Source organism: Lactuca sativa, chromosome 3, assembly GCF_002870075.4.
Source record: "Lactuca sativa cultivar Salinas chromosome 3, Lsat_Salinas_v11, whole genome shotgun sequence".
Lineage (NCBI taxonomy): Eukaryota > Viridiplantae > Streptophyta > Magnoliopsida > Asterales > Asteraceae > Lactuca > Lactuca sativa.
In genome coordinates, this window is record NC_056625.2 from 1,314,891 (window position 1) to 1,336,758 (window position 21,868).

Below are 21,868 nucleotides of genomic sequence, written 5' to 3' on the forward strand. Positions count from 1 at the left end.
TTACTAAATTTCTATTGGTGCATTCTAGCATACAATAAATGTAAAAAACACTTTAACCTAGCCCTATATATATATATATATATATATATATATATATATATATATATATATATATATATATATATATATAAAATCACATGTGATTAAATATAAGAGAACAACTAATGATCCGACATCGCGTAATGCATATTATTCATATAAATCATATGTGATTAAAACATACAATCACATGTGATTGTATATGTCTAATCACATGTGATTTATGTTGTCACACCCCCAAACCGTTACGGCAGAAACGTTCAGGGGCGGAGGACGTGATGTACAGTATCACAACAATTACATAATAGTAATCAAAGCAAACACAACCATTACATTGATAAAATATAATATTTACATTTGTGCATAACATAGTTTGTATGACATCAAAACTGTATAACGAAATGTATAAAAGACGCGACTCCATAAAGCTTCATCTTCTCAAAACCCCGTGCCGGTGTACCTGTCTACTGGTTTCCTGAGAATACAAGTGATTTTGAAAGTGTATCAACATTTAAGTTGGTGAGTTCATAAGTATGTTTATGAGATGGGAAAACTTGTCTTGGTTCCTTGAAATTGTTATAGCGTACTTCCAGAAAATCCAATATTTTCTTTAGTGAATAAATTGTAATCTTTGACATTAAGACTAAAATGTATGTAATTACTGTATTCTGAAATAGTGAACTGTACTTTGAAATTGTAAGTTGCACTTTGAAGTAGTAAACCATAGTTTATATTAGTAAAATGTAGTCTTATTAATAATTAAAACTATGTCATGAATGTTTCTTGAATTTGTATGGTGTACTAGTGTATCCCGTACTTAGAGAGGTAGCGTATCGTAGTAGTAGTGTTTGTATGAAAAACCTTTTGTATAAATGCATGGAATCCACCAACTATAGTGTAAAGTAGTGCACTGTAGTATAAAGTAACGTACTGTAGTTTCATTAATTAAAATAAAACCTTAGAAGTATGTTTATCCCTATTTTAGTTGATACTATTGTGAGTTTCATATAACCATACTTGATATGAGTAGTGACCTCTACGACGTTCTTCAGGCGTCGTAATGTTATGATATTTTTCACCCCAGGCCTGTCGGCCTAGCTGTTGCAAGCAACTCAGGTGCGGGATTGTCAGTCCCGTATAGATCTATACACAAATTCACACTCTCCCTCCAGGAGACTCTGGTTATAATTTATAAGACTTAGTACTGTACCCTGATAGGTATCCCGAAGTAGTGTCTCAAAACCCTGTATTAACTAGTTTACGTGTAGTGTAGTAGTGTTCTCTTGTACTTGAAACCGTATGTATTACCTTGTAGTAGTGTACTTTGTACTATAAATAATTATACTGAAATAATTATCTAGTAGTGCTTCCTTGAATTAGTGTAATAGAGTAGTGTTCCATAAACAACACATATTATAGTTTATATACTTGTTTCTGTAGTACTCTTGAACTTTGTAAAATAGTGTAGTGATTCTCAACTATACCAATTATAGTTTAATTGTATACTCTGTAATGAACTAAAAACCTTTGCAATTTGTTAGTATGTGTAAAATAGTGATAGAAGATTTGTATAAAATTTCCTTTTGCTCTGCATGATACAAAAGGGTAATCAATATGTTTTATACTCACATATATTCCTAAAATATAATCAAGAGTAAAAAGGCAGTCGACTAAGTAATTCTATCCTGAACCCACAACCAAACAAGGAACATGATCTAGGGCGGAATTGTCAATTCTAAGTCTGTTGAAACTTATTTATATAAAAAATACATGTGGATATATTTTGTTACAAATGTAACAGTAATCGGTTTGGAAACAATTGCAATGGTTTGAAATCATTTGAATATTATCAGAGTTCTTGTGTTTTACTTATATCCCCCTCCCCCCCCCCCCCCCCCCCTCCCTCTGAAAACATTGAAAATAGTGAAAACGTAGGGGTATGAACTCACCTCTAGTGCGTGTTAGAGTCTAGATACCAGAACTGTAGAGATGATCCTCATGCTAACGTACGTGGGGTGATGGTATCCTAATATTATTTAAACATGTATTCTTATTTAAATTAGCGAAATAATTATTTAACGTGCTAAACAACACTTAATCTATGTAAGGAATAATTACCGAGAATTATTAGAAGTGTTAAGAAAGGTTTTCGGTATAGCATTCACCGAAATCCTTGATTTCGGTCTTAAAACCTCAACCGAGAACCAGGTTCTCGGTCTTATGGTGTTTTCGGTCATAAATGAGTTCTCGGTCCAAGTGTTTTCGGTCAGCTTGAAGATTTGAAGATTTGAAGGTTATTCTTGGTGTTCTTGATGAAAAATATGAAGTTTTGAAGGATTTCTCTTGAAGATTGGAAGGTTATTGGATGATGTTTGAGAGCAAAATGAGAGTATTTTCGGTTTAAAATGTGAGAAAACGAGTGATTTTTGAGTGAAGATATATATATATATATATATATATATATATATATATATATATATATATATATATAAGGGTTTTCGGTGCGAGGGTTCTCGGTTCCAAAGGGGGAAATGTTGGTTTTTAAGTGCATTTTATTCCAAATACTTATATAAAAACATCATTTATAAAATTTTAAATCATATTTTACCCTTATAAACTTAATGAAACAAATAAATCTCGAAATTATATTTAAAGGGTTTGACTATTCTTGAATTGAAAGTAACGTGTTGTTACATATGTGGATAAAATACATTTATGTTATTCTTGTGTATTTAATCATATGTGATTATAGGTATCTAATCACATACGATTTATTTAGACAAAAACCAATCTTATCTATATAAATCATATGTATACATATAATCACATGTGGTAGTGGTGGTGAGGGTGTTTTCTCGGGTGGTGGTAATGGGTGGTGTTTGGTGGGTAGTGGTGACGAGTAGTGGTGGTGATAGTTTTGGTGGGTGATGGGTGGTGGTGGTGGTGGTATTGGTGAGTAGTGGTCGATGGTAGTGATAGTTGTTGGTAATGGTGGTAGGTGGTGGTGGTTATTGGTAGAGGTGGGTGGTGTGGGTGGTAATTATGGTGGTGGGTGGTGAATGGTGTTGATGGTGGCGATTTTGGTGGGTGATGGGTGGGGTGACGGTGATAAGTTGTGAGTGGTGTAGGTTAGTGGTGGGTCGTGGGTGGTAGTGGTGATAGGTGATGGAGGTAAGTGGTGGTGATGATGATGAGTGGTGGTGGTCTTGGCAGGTGGTGGGTGGGGGTAGTTGTGGCAGGTGGTGGTGGTAGTAGGTGGGTGGGGGTGGTTGTAGTGGGTGGTGGGTGGGGGTGGTTGTAGTGGGTAGTGGTGATGGGTGGTGGTGGTGGGTGGTGGGCGTGGGATGGTGATGGTGATGGTAGTAGGTGGTGGTTTTGATGGGTGGTAGGTGGGGGTAATGGTAGTCGGTGGTGATGGGTGGTGGATGGTGTCCATGGTTGGCGGTGGTGAGTAGTGATGATGGTGGTGGTTTTCGTAGGTAGTGGTGATGGTCATGACGGCGGGTGTAGGGGTGTTGATCGGGTAAAATTTTCGGGTTTCGGGTAATTCGGGTTTTTCATATAAAAAAATTTACCCGTTACCCTACCCAAATTAAATTCGGGTAATGGGTCGGGTAAGGGTAATTCGGGTATTACCCGATTTTTAATTTTTTTTTTTTTTTAATTTTTTAATGGCACCTAAAAATAAATGTAAAGAAATAAGTATGTCATGCTAAACTTTGAACATTGAGATTTTTTACTCAATAATATTTAAGATATCAAGTATTCTTTCCAAACTTTCGATCTTGGGTTGAATTCTTTTTTTTTTTTTTCTATTTTTATTGTGGAACTTGATCATTGGTTGGGTTGTCAACTTCAATCGTCTCATCTTCTACTTCAATATAGTCATTCATTAGTGACGAATACCAACGAAGAGCGGATGAGGTACGAGGGTTTTTTGACGTGGAGAAAGTAGAACGAGCCTCAACGAGGGAAATTGGGATTTGGGAATTTGGAGGGTTAGATAAACTCATAAAGAGACATTATTTCTTATATATATTTCGGGTAATCGGGTATACCCGAAACCCAAACAACTTACCCTTTACCCGACCCAAAAAAAATTCGGGTTACACACTTACCCGAAAAAGTTAACCCGATACCCGATTTACCCGATCCGATTTACCCATTACCCGAAAAAATCGGGTGGGTAATTCAGGTAACGGGTATTTTTGACAAGGCTAGGCGGGTGGTGGTGTTGTTTGGGGGGTGAGTTATGTTTGTTAGTGAGTCTTTTTTTTTTTTTTTTTTAATTTTTTTACTTATTTTTTTTATTTATATTAATTTTATTTGATGATTTTAATTTAAAAAAATTATATTGTCCAAATTTATTCTTAAATGTTCTGACAATAAGAAATATTCTCGATTTAATGTTCCCCTATATATAATAAAAAGGTTGTATACAAACATAGAAACTTGAAATATGAAAAAAGCAAACATAGAAGAGATGAAACAAAGTAGCATGCATCAAAATAGATAGATGAGATAGATCTAAAAATATACAGTTCTGAAATAATAATATTAATAAACATTAAAATTTAAGAATAGGAATACGCAGCAGTGATACGATCTCTGAGGTAGTCTCCACTACGGACTGGAGGAAACCTACACACTCACCATCCCGTTAAAATTCAAATTCAAATTCCAATTCCAAACGATATATATATATATATATATATATATATATATATATATATATATATATATATATATATATATATAAAGAGAGAGAGAGAGAGAGAGAGAGAGGTTCAAACGAAAACAATTGTGCAAACGAGAGTGCAAGAATATGGTTTAATCATATGTGAATACTTAAATCACATTTGATTAATACATATAATAAAAAAGAGTAAATTACACGAATGGTCCTTATGGTTTGGGATAATTTGCACGTTTGGTCCCTAACTTATTTTTTTAACTCGAAAGGTCTCTACTGTTTGTTTTTGTTACACATTTGGTCCCTACAGTTTGTTTTTGTTACGCGCTTGGTCTCTATCTTATTTAAAAAGACTATTATTTAAATAGGAAAAAATGATGAGGTAAGTAAGGTAAGATAAGGGGTGGGGTTGGGGTGTGTTATTTAAATAAACTAAAAAATCATGGGAAAAATAATATTTTTAGGTAAGACAGGGACTAAAAGCATAACAAAAACAAAACAATAGAGACCTTCCGAGTTAAAAAATTAAGTTAGGGACCAAACATGCAAATTACCTAAACCATAGGGACCATTCTTGTAAGTTACTCAATAAAAAAAATGTGAAAAATAAAAAAACCGTATTTTTATATAAAAAAAAATATTTCATTCTAAGAATTAAAAATTAAAAATTTTAATATAATCAAGAAAAGGAATCGGAAAAAATAACATTATAAATATAATCAAGATTCCGAAAAAAATAACATTATAAATGGACACGCAAACACTACCTTTTTGGTAGTGTCCAGTCTCAATGTGAATGATTATGTGGAGTTTTGATTTCAAAATCCTTCCTAATAAATATAGATATTTTTGTATATATCATATTTTTATTTATTTTATCACATGTAATATTATATATATGGTTATTTTAAATTAATTTTTATTGTACATGTTATTTTATGGTTTTTTCATTTTATTAAATTATAGATATTATTTAAATGCAATAATAAATACATATCAATTTCATTAATGAACTTTTCTTCTAATTTTCAAAATTACTGAATTAAAAGATTCATTAATTTTCTTTATTTATTTATCTAATTTATTTGTTTAAATTTAAAAAAAAAAAAAAAAAAAAAAAACACTTTAATTTTTATAATTCAATATTTTCTTATTTTTCTTTTAAATTTAAATTTCTCAAATATTTAGAATTTTATATTTAGTTTTTTTTTTTAAAATAAACCATATAATACATATATCTCACACCTAATAGTAGTGTTAATATATGTTTGTTGACTTCTGCATATTTTAAACGTGTGCAATAATAATTGACTAGATTTTGGTATGCGTTTTGGATTTTGCTATTTGTGGTGAGAAAGCAATCGCATGTTTTTGTTGGATTTTATATTATGTGCATAGTTTGGAATTACTCTCCGTGATGATGAGCAAGTATGGAGTTATAATAGACCATACTGCTTGATTGTCTTTTATTTTGTTTCTCGTTGCTTTCCCACGTCTCAAGCGTATAGGATCTTATATAAGCTAATATCCCTGTAACAACAAACTAAGGCTTCGTTTGTTTTTCTACAAAAGTATTTTTTTAGCACTTTTTCCTTCTGAAGGATAGATGTTTCGTAATGTCTTTTTCCACAAACTTGGAAAAAGACAAAAGACATTTAACCACTTTAAAAACAAACAGCTAAGAGACTTTTGGATTTTATTTTTTTAAATTAAATTAATCTTTCCTTAAACGTTGTAAAAAAAATATCCAAGATTTAATTAACAGTACTATATTAATGATTTTGTAATTAAATAGATTTTTAAGTCATAATTTTAAATTTGATTAAACTTGTTTTTTTTTATATGGGTAAGTCTCAACATTTTTGGAAAAGTTTCACTTCAGTCCCACAAATTTTTTTTGAACGTAAAAGTCCCAATCATTTCATTTTGGCTCAAATTTACAAAAAAATCCTTTTTCTTCTTTTAACAGGAAATCACATGTTATCACATGTTATCGTGTAAAATCAAATAAAAAACAGAAAATTAGGACTAAAATGAAACTTTTCCGAGAACGACTTTTCTGACAATTTTCCTTTTTACGTGTATGAAATAAGAAGAAGGTTGTTCTTCATTTTTCTTTTTGTGGAGACAAGACGAAAGGGACCAGACCATGTGTATTTTACTATTTTTCCAAGACTACCAAGAATTTCTTTCGAAAAACATGTGACTCCGTCTTTTTTCAAGAATGAAGCTTATTCTTTCAAAAATGGTTTAGAATAACAGATTTCTTAATTGTTTTTGTTGTAATTATTAGCTTTTAGAGTGATATATATATATATATATATATATATATATATATATATATATATATATATATATATATATATATATATATATATATATATATATATATATATATATATATATATATATATATATATATATATATATATATATATATATATTTCAAAAATGACAGTAATATGTTTTAGAGTGACTTCGTTATATTCTTAGACGGCGTTTGGTTTGAAGAATGTTTATAAAAGAATTGAAATTTATCAGGAATTGGAATCCAATTCTATTGTCTGTTTGGTCGGCAAGAAATTAAATTGGAATCAAATTCCATATTTTGTTTGGTTCGCAAGAAATATAACTAGAAAAATGTAAAACGAAATAATTGACCTTTTTTTGCTTAATTTTACTTTGTTTTATAAGTTATATATGGTGATGGTGGCGGTGGCAGTGGCGGTGGTGCGCGATGGTGGCGTTGATGGATGATAGCAGTAACGTTATGGTAGTTGTGGTAGGTGGTGGCTGGTAGGGTCGGTGGTGGTGGTGGCAGCAGCGGTAGTGGTAGATGGTGATGGTGATGGTGGTGGTTGCGGTGAAGGTGGGGGTGGGGGTGGGGGTGGGGGTGGGGGTGGGGATGGGGGGTGATGGTGGTGGAGATGATGGGTGATGGTGACAGGTGGTAGGTGATGGTGGCGATGGCAGTGGCGGTGGTGGCAGCGGCCGTGATTGTGGTGGCTGGTGGCGGTAGCAGTGGTGGTGGCATTAGTGATGGTGCTGGTGATAGGTGGTTGTAACAGTAACGGAATACACTTTCCAATTGGAATTAATTCCATCTAAAGTTAGAAGGAATTCACTTTCATTTATTTGGTAGAAAAAAATTCATTTACAAATCCAATTCCATCTCAAAAAGTTGAACCAAACACATTTCTGTGATGAAATTGGATTCCAATTCCATTACATTCCAGCGAACCAAACAGGCCCTTAATTGTTTTTGCTTAAATTATTATGCTTAAAGGATGACAATGTATTTCTTCAAGAATAAAACGTATTCTTTTAAGAAAGTTTAGAATTTAATATGTGTGTCATTGTTTTTGTTGTTATTCTTTCAAAAATGTCTTAACTTTTTAAAAAGAATTACCCTGTAATCAGCCTACAAATAATAATGATTTGTAAATGTTTTATCCGCCAAAAATAAATGTATTGCCTAAAAATCCCGATTTGACTTATTTGATTATACACAAAAAGTCTATTTTACCCATTTTAAAGAGTTTAAATTTAAAAACATTAGTATTTCTTTTCATTGATAATGATAAGCTTTGATTTCATAAATGTAATGACTATGATTGTGTTATAGATTCAGATTTGATGATACATACCGTGGAGGAGATGATTCGGTGCAGCAACTTTTCAAGCACTCCACCATACAATCCGGGTTAGGATCCAAAAAGAAGGCCATCTGCATATCAATCACATTTTCTCTTCTACATGTTAATTCTTACCGAAACCCAACATATCATATATAATAACCAACCAATACAAAGACTGTGATTTCACTGGTAAGGAGAAAGTAATTACAGAATATCGCTCTTTCCCGGTTGGCATAACTCGGTGTAGTGTTGATCTGCAAATATTAGATTTGTCAACTTCAATTTCAATTTGTGTGAAACAAAAATTAATAATAATAATAATAATAATAATAATAATAATTGCCTAATTGGTTTGGATTTTACCTGAACAAACAATTAGTCCATCTTTCCATCATGTCCCCAAGATTAACAATGAAGGCCCTGCACAGCACCACCACAAAATTAAAATATATATATATATATATATATATATATATATATATATTCTAAAAGAAAAAGAATGATATCAATAAACAAATGACAAAACATTCTCCCAACTACTCACCCCTTCACATGACTTACATTCTCCCAAGTCCGTGGCTGCTTATGTTTTTCCTTACACACCTATCCTATCAATACCACAAGAAATGATCGATAACTCACATAAACTTTTAAATAATGATTATTTAAAAAAAAAAAAAGCATTACCTGGAGACCAGGAACACCATCTGTTGCCAGAAGCGTGATCATTCCATAATCAGAATGTGCAGAGGCACCATATACAACCTCTTCCTCCTCAATTTCACCTGCTGCTTCATTTAATCCTGGATAGTGCAGAAGTCGTAGAAAACCATACGGTTTATCTAAAGCTCCTATTTTTTTAAAGAAATCGTCTTCCAAATTTAAAGCCAATGCAATCAAAGTGCTCAACCGTTCCCCAGTAGACCTGTTAATCACACCCCCATCAAAAAATTCATTAAAAATAAAAAAGGAACAAAGCAACACTTACAAGACTTTTTTGTAGTACTTCTCCATTAAGAATCTCCAACAAGGTAATATCTCTGCCAGATAGTAAGAATGGAGCTGAAGAAACAAGTTGCATCTGTGCAAATATAATAACAATAGCCAATAGGAGTACGTACCTGTAGAAGGCCATAGATTCAGATGACTCTCTTCACCTTCTAAAGGACCGATATGGAATGTTTCTTTTAAATCCCCTGCAGTTAAATAAATAAATTATACAAGAACTGAAACCTGTGAACAAATTAAACTAGCTGAAGCCTGAAGAATGACATGCACCTTTAGAAGTTGTAGAGGAATCAAGGTTCTCAGCATATATTGGGGCGAAACCCACATCGTCCTTGCGACCCAATTTCATTTTTTCTTCAAGTGGAAGCGAAAAAAACTTTCTACTTTCATCAAACACGCTTTCTAAAAGTTCTTCCTCTACCCCATGATTGACTAGATAAAAGAAGCCATACTCCATACACGCCTAATTCATCAAAACTAAACAAATGAGTTGGCTAGATTTCCAAAAAAAACATTATTAACAAGGTCATGTCCTGGTAAACAGATTATTACAATTAAAAATTTTTTAGTCTTAGGTAAGTTGATCATAAATCTTTTTTTTTTTTTATACCCAGACTGATCAGCTGATTAGTAAGATTAATACAAAGTTGCCCTAATATCCACTTTAAACAATTGTTTATCTATCTCTATTTTAATCGTTCCATCATCTTTGTAATCGTCAAATTCAAGAATCAGGAGCAATGCCGTCGACGTAAGCACATTAAAATCGTCTTCATTTTAATTTTTCTGTTATAGCGATTTTGCGGATGTGTGTGTGTGTGTTGGCATACTGTACAAACTTTTGAATCAACTTTAAAGGCCAAAAAGTTGACAAATCTATTTCGATGTATTATGTGTAGATAATATATTGAGTTATTGAGGGGTACCATGGTTTAAAGTAGAATAAAAGGAAAAGGAGAAGGTACAGATTGCATATTCAGATAGTCAAAGCAATGTTTACAGATATAAATTCAAGCACAAAAAAAAAAAAAAAAAAAAAAAAAAACAACAAAAGGAGGACAAGAACCCAAATCAAGATGTAGGGTAAAAGATATAATTTCGATGAGTTAGAAGAGTTGATAAAATTAGTGGCAGTTTAGAGATTAATTATAAGTTCATAATGAAGAATAATAAACAATAAAAGAAGAACCTGCCGGATAGAGTTAGCAGTGGAGATTCGATCTGATGAAGAAAGATCGATAACGGGAAGCACCACAGATTCCGCCATTTTTGCTCGAATATCCGGTTTTGTTCCGCTCTCTGTTTGCATAGATTGATAAATAGAGTCTTTTCTACCGCCGTATCTACTATTTAGCAGTGGCATTTGTTTGGAAGAGGACATCCATCCTTTTAGGGCTGAGTTATCCAAAAAAAAAAAAAAAAAACACGTGCTTCGTGTGCCAACAAGGAGCCACAAATTTAAAATGAATAAATGATTTCACATATGATATGTACAACATTTCTGGATTTCCCTCCCTCCCTCCCACCTACAGTCCCACTCCTTCACCACACGATTTCTGGATTTCCATCGTTTTTTCTCATCATTCCAATCTTGATCCTTAGACAGCTGATGCGATTTATCTCATTTCACATCAAGCCCTAGTAATTTTTCCTTGTTTGTCATTTTCATACAAACCCCATTTAACAAACTTCCTTCTTGACCTAAAAGCTTTTCACTATATTATATACTTTATTATGAGTTTTCTTGTTTCACTTTCCTTGTACCCATTTTGGTTTATACCAGCATCAGTAACACATATACTTGTTTGATTATTCACTGGATGATTAGCACCCAATCTGGTTGTCTGGGCATCAAGTTTAGTTTTCTCCGATATTGACACGCCCCAAGAATTCCCCTTGTTTTAATCAAGATTCTGTAAGTTGATTTTTTTTTTTTTTTTTTTTTTAAGATTATAGAATTTAATAATTTTAGTGGTATCATATTTGTATATAAGTAGGTTCTGGGACTTGTTTTTGTGGTGTAGATTGGAGTAATGGATTTGAATCTGATTGATGCAAAATCAGTTTTTGTGTCAAATTTGATTGGTCCAAAAGGGATTTTGTCTTTCTCCACCTCCAACTTCATGTCCAGTTCTCTTAAGGTTTCTCCCCTCCTCTGTTCTTACAAAGGTATTGTAATTTGTTTTACTGCAATATTTATGTCAATCAAGATGGTTATTTTTGCAATTTGAATTGAATGGTCGATAACTATCGTAATTTTCCCAACTTATGTGTTGGAAATTATTAAAAAGTGCAAACTTGATTATTGATCGATTGAATTATCTCTTATTGTTTAAAGGTAAGGCTGCTTGTTTGAGTAGTTCAGAAGGTGCTATTACTCTGGTTGGACAAGAAAAATATGGCGTTGAAACTTATTCATATAGATTTGATGGTGCAAATGGCAGAAACCCTAGTATTTTCTTCAGGGAAAAACGAGTTCTTGATGGATTTAATGATGAGTATGGTGGAGTCGTTGTAAATCCAGAAAAACTACCATTTAACACTAATGTCTTTGCCTCTACCCTTCGTTCATCTCTTTCAATTTGGAGGAGAGAGGTAAAATTCATATCAGTTCCATTCCATCCAAAAAGTAATTTTTATTCCAATTTTTCGGCATATGTTTTTTGGTTACAATGTTTATTGATTCTAATTGCAGGGTAAAAAAGGGATTTGGCTAAAGTTGCCACTAGAAAAATGTGATCTTGTTCCTATAGCAGTAAGGGTAAGCCTTTTCCTTTTCCTAGTTATAAAATATTTGTAAGTAAGGTTTGAGGTTTATTAATTTGTGTGTTGCACTTACAGGAAGGGTTTCAGTATCATCATGCAGAAGCAGGATACGTTATGATGACATATTGGATTCCTAAATCTAATGAACCATGTATGCTGCCCGCCAATGCTTCCCATCAAGTAGGAGTTGGGGGTTTCGTGATGAACCACAAAAATGAGGTTCCAAAATCCAAAATAATTTTAAATTTAAATTAATAAAATAAATTTAAAGCATAACATGTTTGTTGCAGGTTCTTGTGGTTCAAGAAAAACATTGTGCGCCTGACCTTGTTGGCCTTTGGAAGCTACCAACTGGGTTCATTCTTGAGGTGTGCATTCTTAAAACTTAAAATAAAATAAAAAAAAACACACTTGCTTTCTTTCCACAACAATTACTCTTGTTAGTTGTTAATATTTAAAATAAAATAAATGTGTAACCAGTCGGAGGAGATTTTCACCGGAGCTGTAAGAGAAGTGAAGGAGGAAACCGGGGTAAGAATTAATCCATGAAAATTTATACTTTAACATAATGATTTATCACCTTATTATTATTATTATTTTCAGATATCAACTGAATTTTTGGAAGTTATTGCGTTCAGGTATGCTGATAATATCAACTATCGAGTTTTGACTTGTTCATCTGTACAATTATTATTTCCCTGATTTAGTAAATGTACAGGCATGCACACAATGTCGCTTTTGAAAAATCAGATTTATTTTTCATCTGTATGCTGAGACCGATTTCAACGGAGATCAAGATTGATGACCTTGAAGTTCAAGCAGCCAAGGTAAAATGGGTAAACAATTTATTGATTTTAATTTGGTTTGGTTTGTATTTATTAATGCATGCACATATATATATCTTATAGTGGATGCCGTTGATGGAGTTTGTAGAGCAACCATTAATCAAAGGTGACAACATGTTCAAGAAAATCATTGACATGTGCATTGCTAGGATTGGGAAGCGCTACTGTGGGTTATCTGTTCATAAAGTCGTCTCCAAGTTTGACAACAGACTTTCTTCTTTGTATTATAACGTTGTTGATCATCAAACTCATGGTTGCTCCGATGATTATTGCTCCACTCCTATACTTGAACAACAAATCAACTAGTGGGAGCGTTGTTTGTTTTCAAGTCTTCCCCTACCTTCAACTTTGATTTCTATGTTGTATCTATCTCTACTTATTTTGTTAAACAAATGTTGTAACTAGATGTGACATGTATATAAAGTCATAACTGTATAGATTATTATTATTATTAAAATTCAGATGGGTTACATCCTTAGCTTATCACCAAGTAGTTAATAATTAGGTTATGGAAATGGTCCTTGCGGTATGTCAAAAGTTTTGGATTCAGTTCAAATGTTTCATTTGTTGCCTAGAAGGTCCCTAGTATGTTTATTTTTGTTGCAAAGTTTGTCCCTTGACCGTTTAACTAACTTAACCATGCATCCGTTAAGTTCAAATTAAATGACCATTTTGCCCTTATCTATGTTATCTTTGTCGGTCTCTTTCAAAAGGACTCCATACCAAGGCAAAATTTAGCATTCTAAGTCCATTAAGTCCTTAATGGGGCTATAACTTGAACATGGACACAAAATACACCAAACATGGTCCTTTTTCTCAATCAATAGAAGTCCAAGGACCTAGGAAAGCCACCACAAGTTCTTCAAGGACATCCAAGAAAGGGGCCAAATCCACCCAAATATGACCTAGAACTTGAATCTAGAAGAAAAGGTGTCAAGGTATGAACTTTATACCTTCAACAACTTAGAAAAGTGAAGAAAATGCGGGATCTAAACTTGTTTATTGCTTCATTTTGAACTTTCCCCTTCTAAAGCTCCACCAAAAACCCAAGAACAAGGCTTAAAATCAAGGGAAACGGACTCTCAAGCATGCATGGAGGCTAGGGTTTCAAGATGGGGAGGTGGAGGCTGAAGGAGATGACCTAGAATGAGTTAAGGTGTATATATATGAGGAAACCCTAAAAATCCCGGGTTTGAGCTGCAATGGCTACCACAACATGGCCATCTTCATGCCACGTCGTGACATTTCTAAAACGCGCGTTTCATTTAATCTTACGCCACGTTGTGGCACAAAGTTTTCTCCAAAAACGTTATTTGTTTGATTCCGTAAGTCTTAGCTAACCTTTTTCAGTTGATTAATTTCACAACCCCACCCTGACACCTTGGTTCTCCTCCGTCAACCCTTCCTCCGATAGCAAACTTCCAGCAACCACCTTATCTTCTGTTGTCGCCTTCTTTTTCTTTTTATTTCTCTCCGCTTTTGGTGTCGCACGCCAATAAAATGGGATGAGCTAGGGCTTAGTCTTCCTTGTATCTGAATACTAAGTAAAGTTGGCCCCAAGAAAGGAGCCCAACATTTCATCCCAGCGATCTCCCAAGGAATAAACGAGATTTTCACTTTCTGCCCATGACTTTCCCATAATGACGGTTTCAACCCACAAAACAATTTTCTTGACAAAAGATGGTTTTAAAACTTGACACCTTCAACCCCTTTTCTAGAAAAAGATTACAATCCTCCAAAATACTCATTTCTTTATTAATTTTATTATTAATTATTGTTAAACTTATTTATTTAATTATTAATTCATCTTTATTTATAATTTAATCATTTAAATTTGTATAATAACTTTTATTCGTTTTATTCACCAATATAATTACTTAGAATATTTATCCCTAATTATATGATTATTATTATAAATTTATAAACCCGCTACCTAAATTGCTAACAAGAAATAGGGCGTTACACTTTTTTTTATCAAAATAAATGACACTTCCATCATTAGGTGATATAATTTTCTGTTGAAATTAGTTCATACTAATGACCCATTCAAATTAACCACAAATACATGATAAAACCAACTTCATATCAATATGTTTATCTGAATAAACATGAGTCTAACCAGGACTCTCATAAAACGAAGTTTTGAATCAACTAGGCAAGAGGATGACTCGAATCTAATAGGGATTATGAGCATCTTAGTCAAAACTATGTCGGTCATCTAATGAGTTAAGAAAAATAAATAAATTTACCTTAATGTTAGTGTTACGATAAATCTTTTGATAACATGATTGTGTTTGTAACAAGGAACATGATTGGACGAAGGACTTAATCATAAATAGCAATTACATTGGTTTTCAGAGTTTCGAGAACACGATGAGGTATCTTTTTTCGTTTGTTGGAACAATAAATGTGTAATAGGTGGAATGCAATGTATTTGATGTTGAAGGAATATCATCTTTTAAATATGAACTTTAGCTATACATTCGCAAACCGTGTAAAAGTGGAAAGAGAAAAAAGTTAGCATTTAGACAAGTTTCTATAAAGAGTTATCAAAAATATTGAGAATATTAAGTATTTGGATAAAAAATTTCGAATTGTATGAAAATTGTAATATTTTTTTTTTGAATTTAGTAGTTTCTTGACATTAGGTAGATTTCTTAGAATTTTGGTTAGATTTATTTTGTATTTATGTTTGATTTTAGGGTTTATTAACATGAGGATGACTTGAAGGCTATTATGACTAATCTTTTCAATTCTGACCTTCATTCTAAAATCCGTACAAGGCGATCAGAATACCTAAAAATCCTAAGATTAATTTTCTGGAAATCTTAGTGTGTCAAGTTTCTACAAACTTTGAATCACGTTTCCAAATTCCAACTCCTTGAGGGGTAGAATGGTCAATCTTCTCTGACTGGTCTGTGTTATCACAAATTCATGTGTTGTCTTCTAAAAATCATAATAAATTCATTAGAACTCCAAATGCCAAAATTCCAAATACTATATTTAGATATGGATGTCAAGTTTCCTCCACATCAAGGGCTTGACAAAATTCCTGGTGAATTGGTACAGTTTATTCCAAGAGTGTCGAGTGGTCCTGAAAGGGACAACATAAAGTCACTGATTTGTAAAATCAATATAAAATCAACCAAAAATTATTAGAATGAGATCCTTATATATATATATATATATATATATATATATATATATATATATATATATATATATGTAAAAGTAAAATATGGAACATTACCAATATAATTTTATCAGAATTTAATAATGAGTGGAAAGGTAATAAAATAGATCCCGAACATAACATAAAAATCAAAGAGAAGATAAGGGAATATGTATATGAGCTTTATAATAGTAATACATCAAAGCACAAGCTAAATAATGTATAATTTTTGTGTAGGTTCTCATAAAGGAAAGGATTCATCTAGCTCCCACTAGATAAGTTTCAAATTCAAGGAGATGAGTTACACTAACTCTCCTATTATGTAGGCATTACTTGTTTATGTTATTGTTCATAGATACCCTAATCCGGTGGAGTGAACAAGGAAAGGTAGAATGTGGTTTTTCCTCTAGTGAGGCAAGATGCACTCTTATCTCCTATTTCCCTATTAGGGAGTAAGGGGTAGTTCCCAAAAGGGGGAACAAGGTTATGGTTGGTACCAACAATATATGCTAGGAATGTTTATTATGTTTATGTCTTATGTTTTTTGTGAAATGTTATTCTATATGTAAGTAAGTGATATTGTATGGTCACACCTTATGATCACATGAGTCAAACACCTTATACGCTGACCACCAGCGACAACACTATAACACCGTAAATTTTCAAACAAAAATTTTCATTTAAAACCCCAATTATCTCATTTCAAAACCACAAATTCCACAAACCTCAAATTATCAAAAAACATGTTCCAAAATTGTTTATATCACAAATCCAGGATCCTCCAAAAACATATCTCCAACTCAAGTGTGTGTACAATCAAGTCGGTGCCTTCTCGTGATCCTGAGAGGTACCTGAAACACATAACACATAACACGGTAAGCATGAATCTTAGTGGGTTCCCCAAAATACCACACATATCACATTAGCCACTCGAGGCTAACTCAATACGACCCTCCGGTCAATATGTCTCGGTGGAGACCCTCCAGTCCCACAACTCGGGTGGACCCTCCGGTCCTAACTCGACAAGCTCATAATAATAATACTCAACATAAATCACAAAGACATAATGCAGGATATATCAAAATACTCAATATAACACATAAGACCCTCCGGTCACACATAGATACCACTCATGGTAAGTATAGTGAGACGACTCGCCTCGTAATCAAGTAAGTAATTATCTCGTACACGAATCTCGAACTAGCCTCTGCCTAACACATAAGATAATAATCTCTAATCAACACTTAAATCACGACTCGAAATAAACTAGGTAAATATCTCTCCCAAACTCATGGAATGGGTAAAAAACCATTTTACCCCTCCATAGTCCCCATACTCCCTGCCTTGACCAAACCCTAAAGTCAACAAAGTCAACACTCGAGTCAACTATCCATGTTGACCCGACTCTTCGAGTGCATCTATGTGACTCGTCGATTCCCCCTTTGTAAGTCCCCAAATCTGCTTGTGTATCAATCAGATCCAATTGATGGTGCGAAATCCCAATCAATTGGATGATGTCAGATCAAAATAGAAGAGAAGGAGAAGAAGAATAAGATGAATCTATGATGTATTAATGAAATGATTGATGCTCCATACACATAGTTCACACACTCTTCTCTCTTGTTTCTTTCACACCTTAGAATACACACACTTAAGCTCCTTGGCTATGTCCCTCTCATGCATTCCTCATCCTATATATATATATATATATATATATATATATATATATATATATATATATATATATATATATATATATATATATATATATTCGGTCCAAGCTACAATTAATCCTATACTATTTTTGGCCCAAATAATTAAAACAATAAATGCTTAGAAAAGCAAAGTATAAACCATATTTTTGACCCAACAATCTTCCCCTTGGTTTATAGCTTTCTTTTCTAATTGACCCAACAAGCTCTGCCTAAAAAGTAGTTGGCACTTGTGACAACCCGATATTTCAACTCTTTGTAATGACCTAAAAGGTCAAGTATTGTAACCACTTTTGAGTTAATGAAATTAACTTTGATAATAAAATGTCCAAAAAGTTTCTATTTAACTACCTACTATGTTCAATGTCATTAAACCGGGATCGTACGTAAAAAGAATGCCCAAATCCGGCTTCGTATATTGAAGTTAAGATTTTTCCAAGTTCGGCTTAGCAACAGACAGCTAAAAACTCGAATCGGAGATCGATCGACTTTTGGCCGGAATGACCTAAACGAGAATCAAAGGTCTCGACAATGGTGATTCAGCGGTAAAAAGTCTGGCAAAAACTGACGTCGGATAAACAAGTTATGAATTTTTAAAGAAATTCCATAATCACGACATTTTAAAAATAAATAATAAAAATAATTTCGAAATTTGCCAACGGAGTCTAAACGAAAGTTGTAGAGCGTAGTCTCACCTACGCGTGGATATAAAGACTATCGAAAACGGAATTCGTATGAAGAAGATATGAATTTTAGAAGTTTATTAATTAAATTAAATATGAATTTAATTATAAATGTTTGGTATTATCTGAAGGGAGCCAGCAGATAGGGCCGAAGTACGCCCTGCGTACCCTCGTACGCCCCGCATACTCAAGGCCTAGGCCTCGGATCGTCCACGTCCCGGTCTATGCAAAGCTAGCCTTGTCCCATCCGAAGTCCGAGGCAGTCGAGGACTCGGTCATGCATGACGTACACGTACGCCCCGCGTACCGAGGCGGTTCCCAGCCCCTATAAAAGGGATGCGAGGGTTCCAAAGAAAGGGCTCCATTCCTCTCATTTCTTTTGCGTTCTTGCCTCGTTTTCCGTGCCCGTTCTAACCCGAAGCCCCGGTCATTTTGCTCAAGTCCTGAAGGTCGATTTTACTCCCGAGATTCCCGAGAATCCCGAGAAAAATCCGTTTCCCGAGACGAAATTCTGCTCGGTTTCCATCTCGCTTTCTTCAAACTTTCAAGTGAGTTCATACCCCTTAATTAACCCTTTTAAATATTCTAAATGCTTTTATATGCTTTCTAGGGGGGAATACAAGTAAAACACACGACTATTATCGGGTGTTATATAAAGATTATTATAGACTTTTATTAAATAGAATCATATGTGATTTATAAACTTTATAGGGAACTCTCGTATATAAAATATATTACAATAGCATTCTATCTTTTTAAATATAAATTGTTGTAATGCATGTATAAACTAAACATTTTCCTAGATTAAATGTATATGTGTCTATCTTAGGCTCTACAAAAATCTATACTTTCATAACAAATGATTCCTTTTCTAGGTATTTCTAAACAAACGAGACACACTTTTAGAAAAGTATAATAGGTATGGTTTTACGAGAAAATTTCTAACTTTTACGTACTAGAAACACGATTTTCAAGAAGTCACTTTCATATACAAAAACAAACGAACATTTTAACATGTAAATCTGTTTTTATACTACGATTTGTGAGACATTAACTTCACGTACGTTCGAGTACACATTTCAAGTCCTGTATTATATACCAGAATCCCTTGGAGGGGGAGCATGGTGTTTTTGTATAGATCTATACGGGCTTGACAACCCGCGCCTTGACTGTTAGCTACAGTCCACCATTTGGGGTGACAAACGTCATAACATTCCAACGCCTGAAGAACGTTGTGTATAGGCATTCCGAGTCAATAGTATGGTTATAAAACTCACATGAGGTATTAAAAATACATTGATTTACGAGGTTTTCAAACATATTGGTTATTTTTACACTTACAAACATTTTTAGAAACAAACTTTGGTCTTGAGAGAAGACTACTTTTATACTACTAGAAAATATAGGATTTTCTAAAAACAAACAAACAAGAACAAAACATTTCATTTCATACAAACATTGTCATTTAAATACTTATGAAACTCACCAGCTTAAATGCTGATCTACTCTTTCAAAATTACTTGTATGTCCCAGGGATTCAATAACTACAGGTAACAATATGCTTTTGAAGAAGGGGCGTTGCGGCGCCAGTTTAATTTCATATTTTGGCATCATAATGTAATTGGTTTTGAACATGTAGCTTTTGACAAATGTAAACTTTCAATTATATATATGATGGTTGTATTGTTTTCTTTACTATGTATTCATTTGTTACGTTACCACATGAAGTCATCCGCCCCCGAACGTTTCCGTTGTTCAGGTTTGGGGGTGTGACAGATTGGTATCAAAGCAATGTTTATAGTGAACTAAGTATATCGAACCACATAAGATATACAAACTATAAATGCTTAAGGGACTAATACTCTCTGACAAAACAATTTTCTTTTTACTCTTAAGCAGCGTTACATTTAACGTAAATTGTTGGTTCATTTAAGTACAAATACATGCATACAACAAATTATTTTCATGATATCTAACTATACAACAAGTATTTAGACAAGTTGACACTACGATTAAGACTCGATATATGTACTCAAATTTGGGACAAATATAGCGTGATCAACTATATTTGCCCGAAATCGGACCAATGTATATCGAGGAATGCTCGTAGTAAGCAACAAGTCAAACTTACCAAAAACATCACGAGGATCAAACACAAGAATTTAAATACTATAGGAGTATTTGCTACATAAACTAGTTTAACTTACATGTTTAAATCTGACATGTTTCAACCTTATTCATTTCTTATAACCCTATTTCTCGTACAATCAAATGGCTGGATTTCACCACCCCGGCGACCCCTACTTTCCCAACCAATGCAACGGAGGATGGGTCGAAGATGATCCCGAAGAGGAAGAGGAACCCATAGAAGTGGATGATGACTCCGGTACCGACTCAGAGCCGGAAGTGATCAATCCACCACCCATACAACCTCCCGTCTTCGTAAGGAACTTTCAAGGACCGACTCCCGTCTGGGGAAGTCACCTCCACCATTGGAGCCAACAACAAAACCTACTCCCTCCCTACGGCATGTGTCGGGACTTCTACGATGTCCGCGGCGGAGGTTCGGCTGATCGGGCACTCCCAGTAATGGTGGGCAAACTAGCCAATCAGTCCTATCAATCCGGAGTTCAAGCTAGCCGGATTCGGGATGTCAATGTGGAAGTACAGGTTCACACTTCCGATATCCATAGGCTGGACAAAATGCAAGACAATGCTCAACTCCAAACTGAGGCATTCCAAGCGCAAATGATTGCAGCCCTCGCCGAATTGAGGGAACAACAAGCCGCTTTTGATAGGCGTCTAATGGAGTCAAAGCAATCGGATGCGGAGTCAAGCTCCAAGCGCAACCTACGTCGCAAGTAGTGCTTGTCAAAAACTCAAATTTTGTTATAACTTAGGACCTCGGCTAAAAGTCTTTAAATTTCTCGAACTTTGTAACCGGAGACCCTTATAGGGGTCAAATTCTCATGATCTTTGTATCAACTATTATATTAATATAAGTGACACTATTATTACTACGTTGAGTATTTCGTTCAAACCTTGAAAAGTCATCGAGAAACCAAATGCTTGTTTCATATTTTCAGTCTTACAAATAACTTTCATTCTTCTATTTTAAGACTCATACTATCATCTGTTGTTGAACTATAGCAATTTAGTTCATGAGACACATACATTTTCTATTCTATGGAATTCTTATCTTTATCTTTTCAACCTATAGTTGAAGGATGCCTCCGCGTAGGAACCCGAGATGAAACAACGGTGGGGAAGCACCTATACCACCACCACCTCCACCTCCTCAATTTGATGTTG

General features: G+C 33.9%; 2 protein-coding genes across 6 annotated transcripts; one reads left to right on the forward strand and one right to left on the reverse strand.

Annotated features, from left to right (window-relative positions):
• Nucleotides 1–350: 350 nt before the first annotated feature.
• On the reverse strand, nucleotides 351–10,782 carry LOC111892887 (2-oxoglutarate-Fe(II) type oxidoreductase hxnY). Of its 4 annotated transcripts, none has more exons than XM_042899921.2 (10): nucleotides 10,568–10,782; nucleotides 9,649–9,841; nucleotides 9,492–9,566; nucleotides 9,359–9,410; nucleotides 9,058–9,295; nucleotides 8,915–8,973; nucleotides 8,734–8,790; nucleotides 8,579–8,624; nucleotides 8,380–8,459; nucleotides 351–514 (listed from the first exon to the last, which is right to left on the reverse strand). In XM_042899921.2, the coding sequence occupies exons 1-10, from the start codon at nucleotides 10,757–10,759 to the stop codon at nucleotides 478–480; spliced, it is 1,029 nt and encodes a 342-aa protein (XP_042755855.1). In that variant the 5' UTR covers nucleotides 10,760–10,782; the 3' UTR covers nucleotides 351–477. The 4 variants fall into 4 exon arrangements, with proteins under 4 accessions (XP_042755855.1, XP_052625091.1, XP_023744721.2 ...); XM_052769131.1 differs by lacking the exon at nucleotides 351–514 and adding an exon at nucleotides 4,524–4,680 and having other exon boundaries at nucleotides 8,932–8,978; nucleotides 10,568–10,778; XM_023888953.3 differs by lacking the exon at nucleotides 351–514 and adding an exon at nucleotides 4,524–4,680 and having other exon boundaries at nucleotides 10,568–10,772.
• Nucleotides 10,783–10,858: 76 nt separating this feature from the next.
• On the forward strand, nucleotides 10,859–13,472 carry LOC111892886 (nudix hydrolase 8). Of its 2 annotated transcripts, none has more exons than XM_042899920.2 (10): nucleotides 10,859–11,293; nucleotides 11,403–11,547; nucleotides 11,717–11,973; nucleotides 12,074–12,139; nucleotides 12,220–12,363; nucleotides 12,435–12,512; nucleotides 12,625–12,675; nucleotides 12,748–12,782; nucleotides 12,863–12,971; nucleotides 13,071–13,472. In XM_042899920.2, exons 2-10 carry the CDS (start codon nucleotides 11,412–11,414, stop codon nucleotides 13,293–13,295), a joined length of 1,101 nt encoding a protein of 366 aa, XP_042755854.1. In that variant the 5' UTR covers nucleotides 10,859–11,293; nucleotides 11,403–11,411; the 3' UTR covers nucleotides 13,296–13,472. The 2 variants fall into 2 exon arrangements, with proteins under 2 accessions (XP_042755854.1, XP_023744719.1); XM_023888951.3 differs by having other exon boundaries at nucleotides 10,861–11,293; nucleotides 13,053–13,472.
• Nucleotides 13,473–21,868: the final 8,396 nt, after the last annotated feature.

What these genes read in the sequence shown, in the direction of transcription:
- LOC111892887 (XM_023888953.3), bottom strand. Translation starts at nt 10,759, where the DNA reads ATGTCCTCTTCCAAACAAATGCCACTGCTAAATAGTAGATACGGCGGT. An exon ending in GAATCTATGGCCTTCTACAG is followed by an intron (nt 9,411 to 9,491) that starts GTACGTACTCCT and finishes ACTATCTGGCAG; the next exon opens with AGATATTACCTTGTTGGAGA. An exon ending in AAGTACTACAAAAAAGTCTT is followed by an intron (nt 9,296 to 9,358) that starts GTAAGTGTTGCT and finishes TGTGATTAACAG; the next exon opens with GTCTACTGGGGAACGGTTGA.
- LOC111892886 (XM_023888951.3), top strand. Translation starts at nt 11,412, where the DNA reads ATGGATTTGAATCTGATTGATGCAAAATCAGTTTTTGTGTCAAATTTG. An exon ending in AAGTGAAGGAGGAAACCGGG is followed by an intron (nt 12,676 to 12,747) that starts GTAAGAATTAAT and finishes TATTATTTTCAG; the next exon opens with ATATCAACTGAATTTTTGGA. An exon ending in TTGGAAGTTATTGCGTTCAG is followed by an intron (nt 12,783 to 12,862) that starts GTATGCTGATAA and finishes GTAAATGTACAG; the next exon opens with GCATGCACACAATGTCGCTT.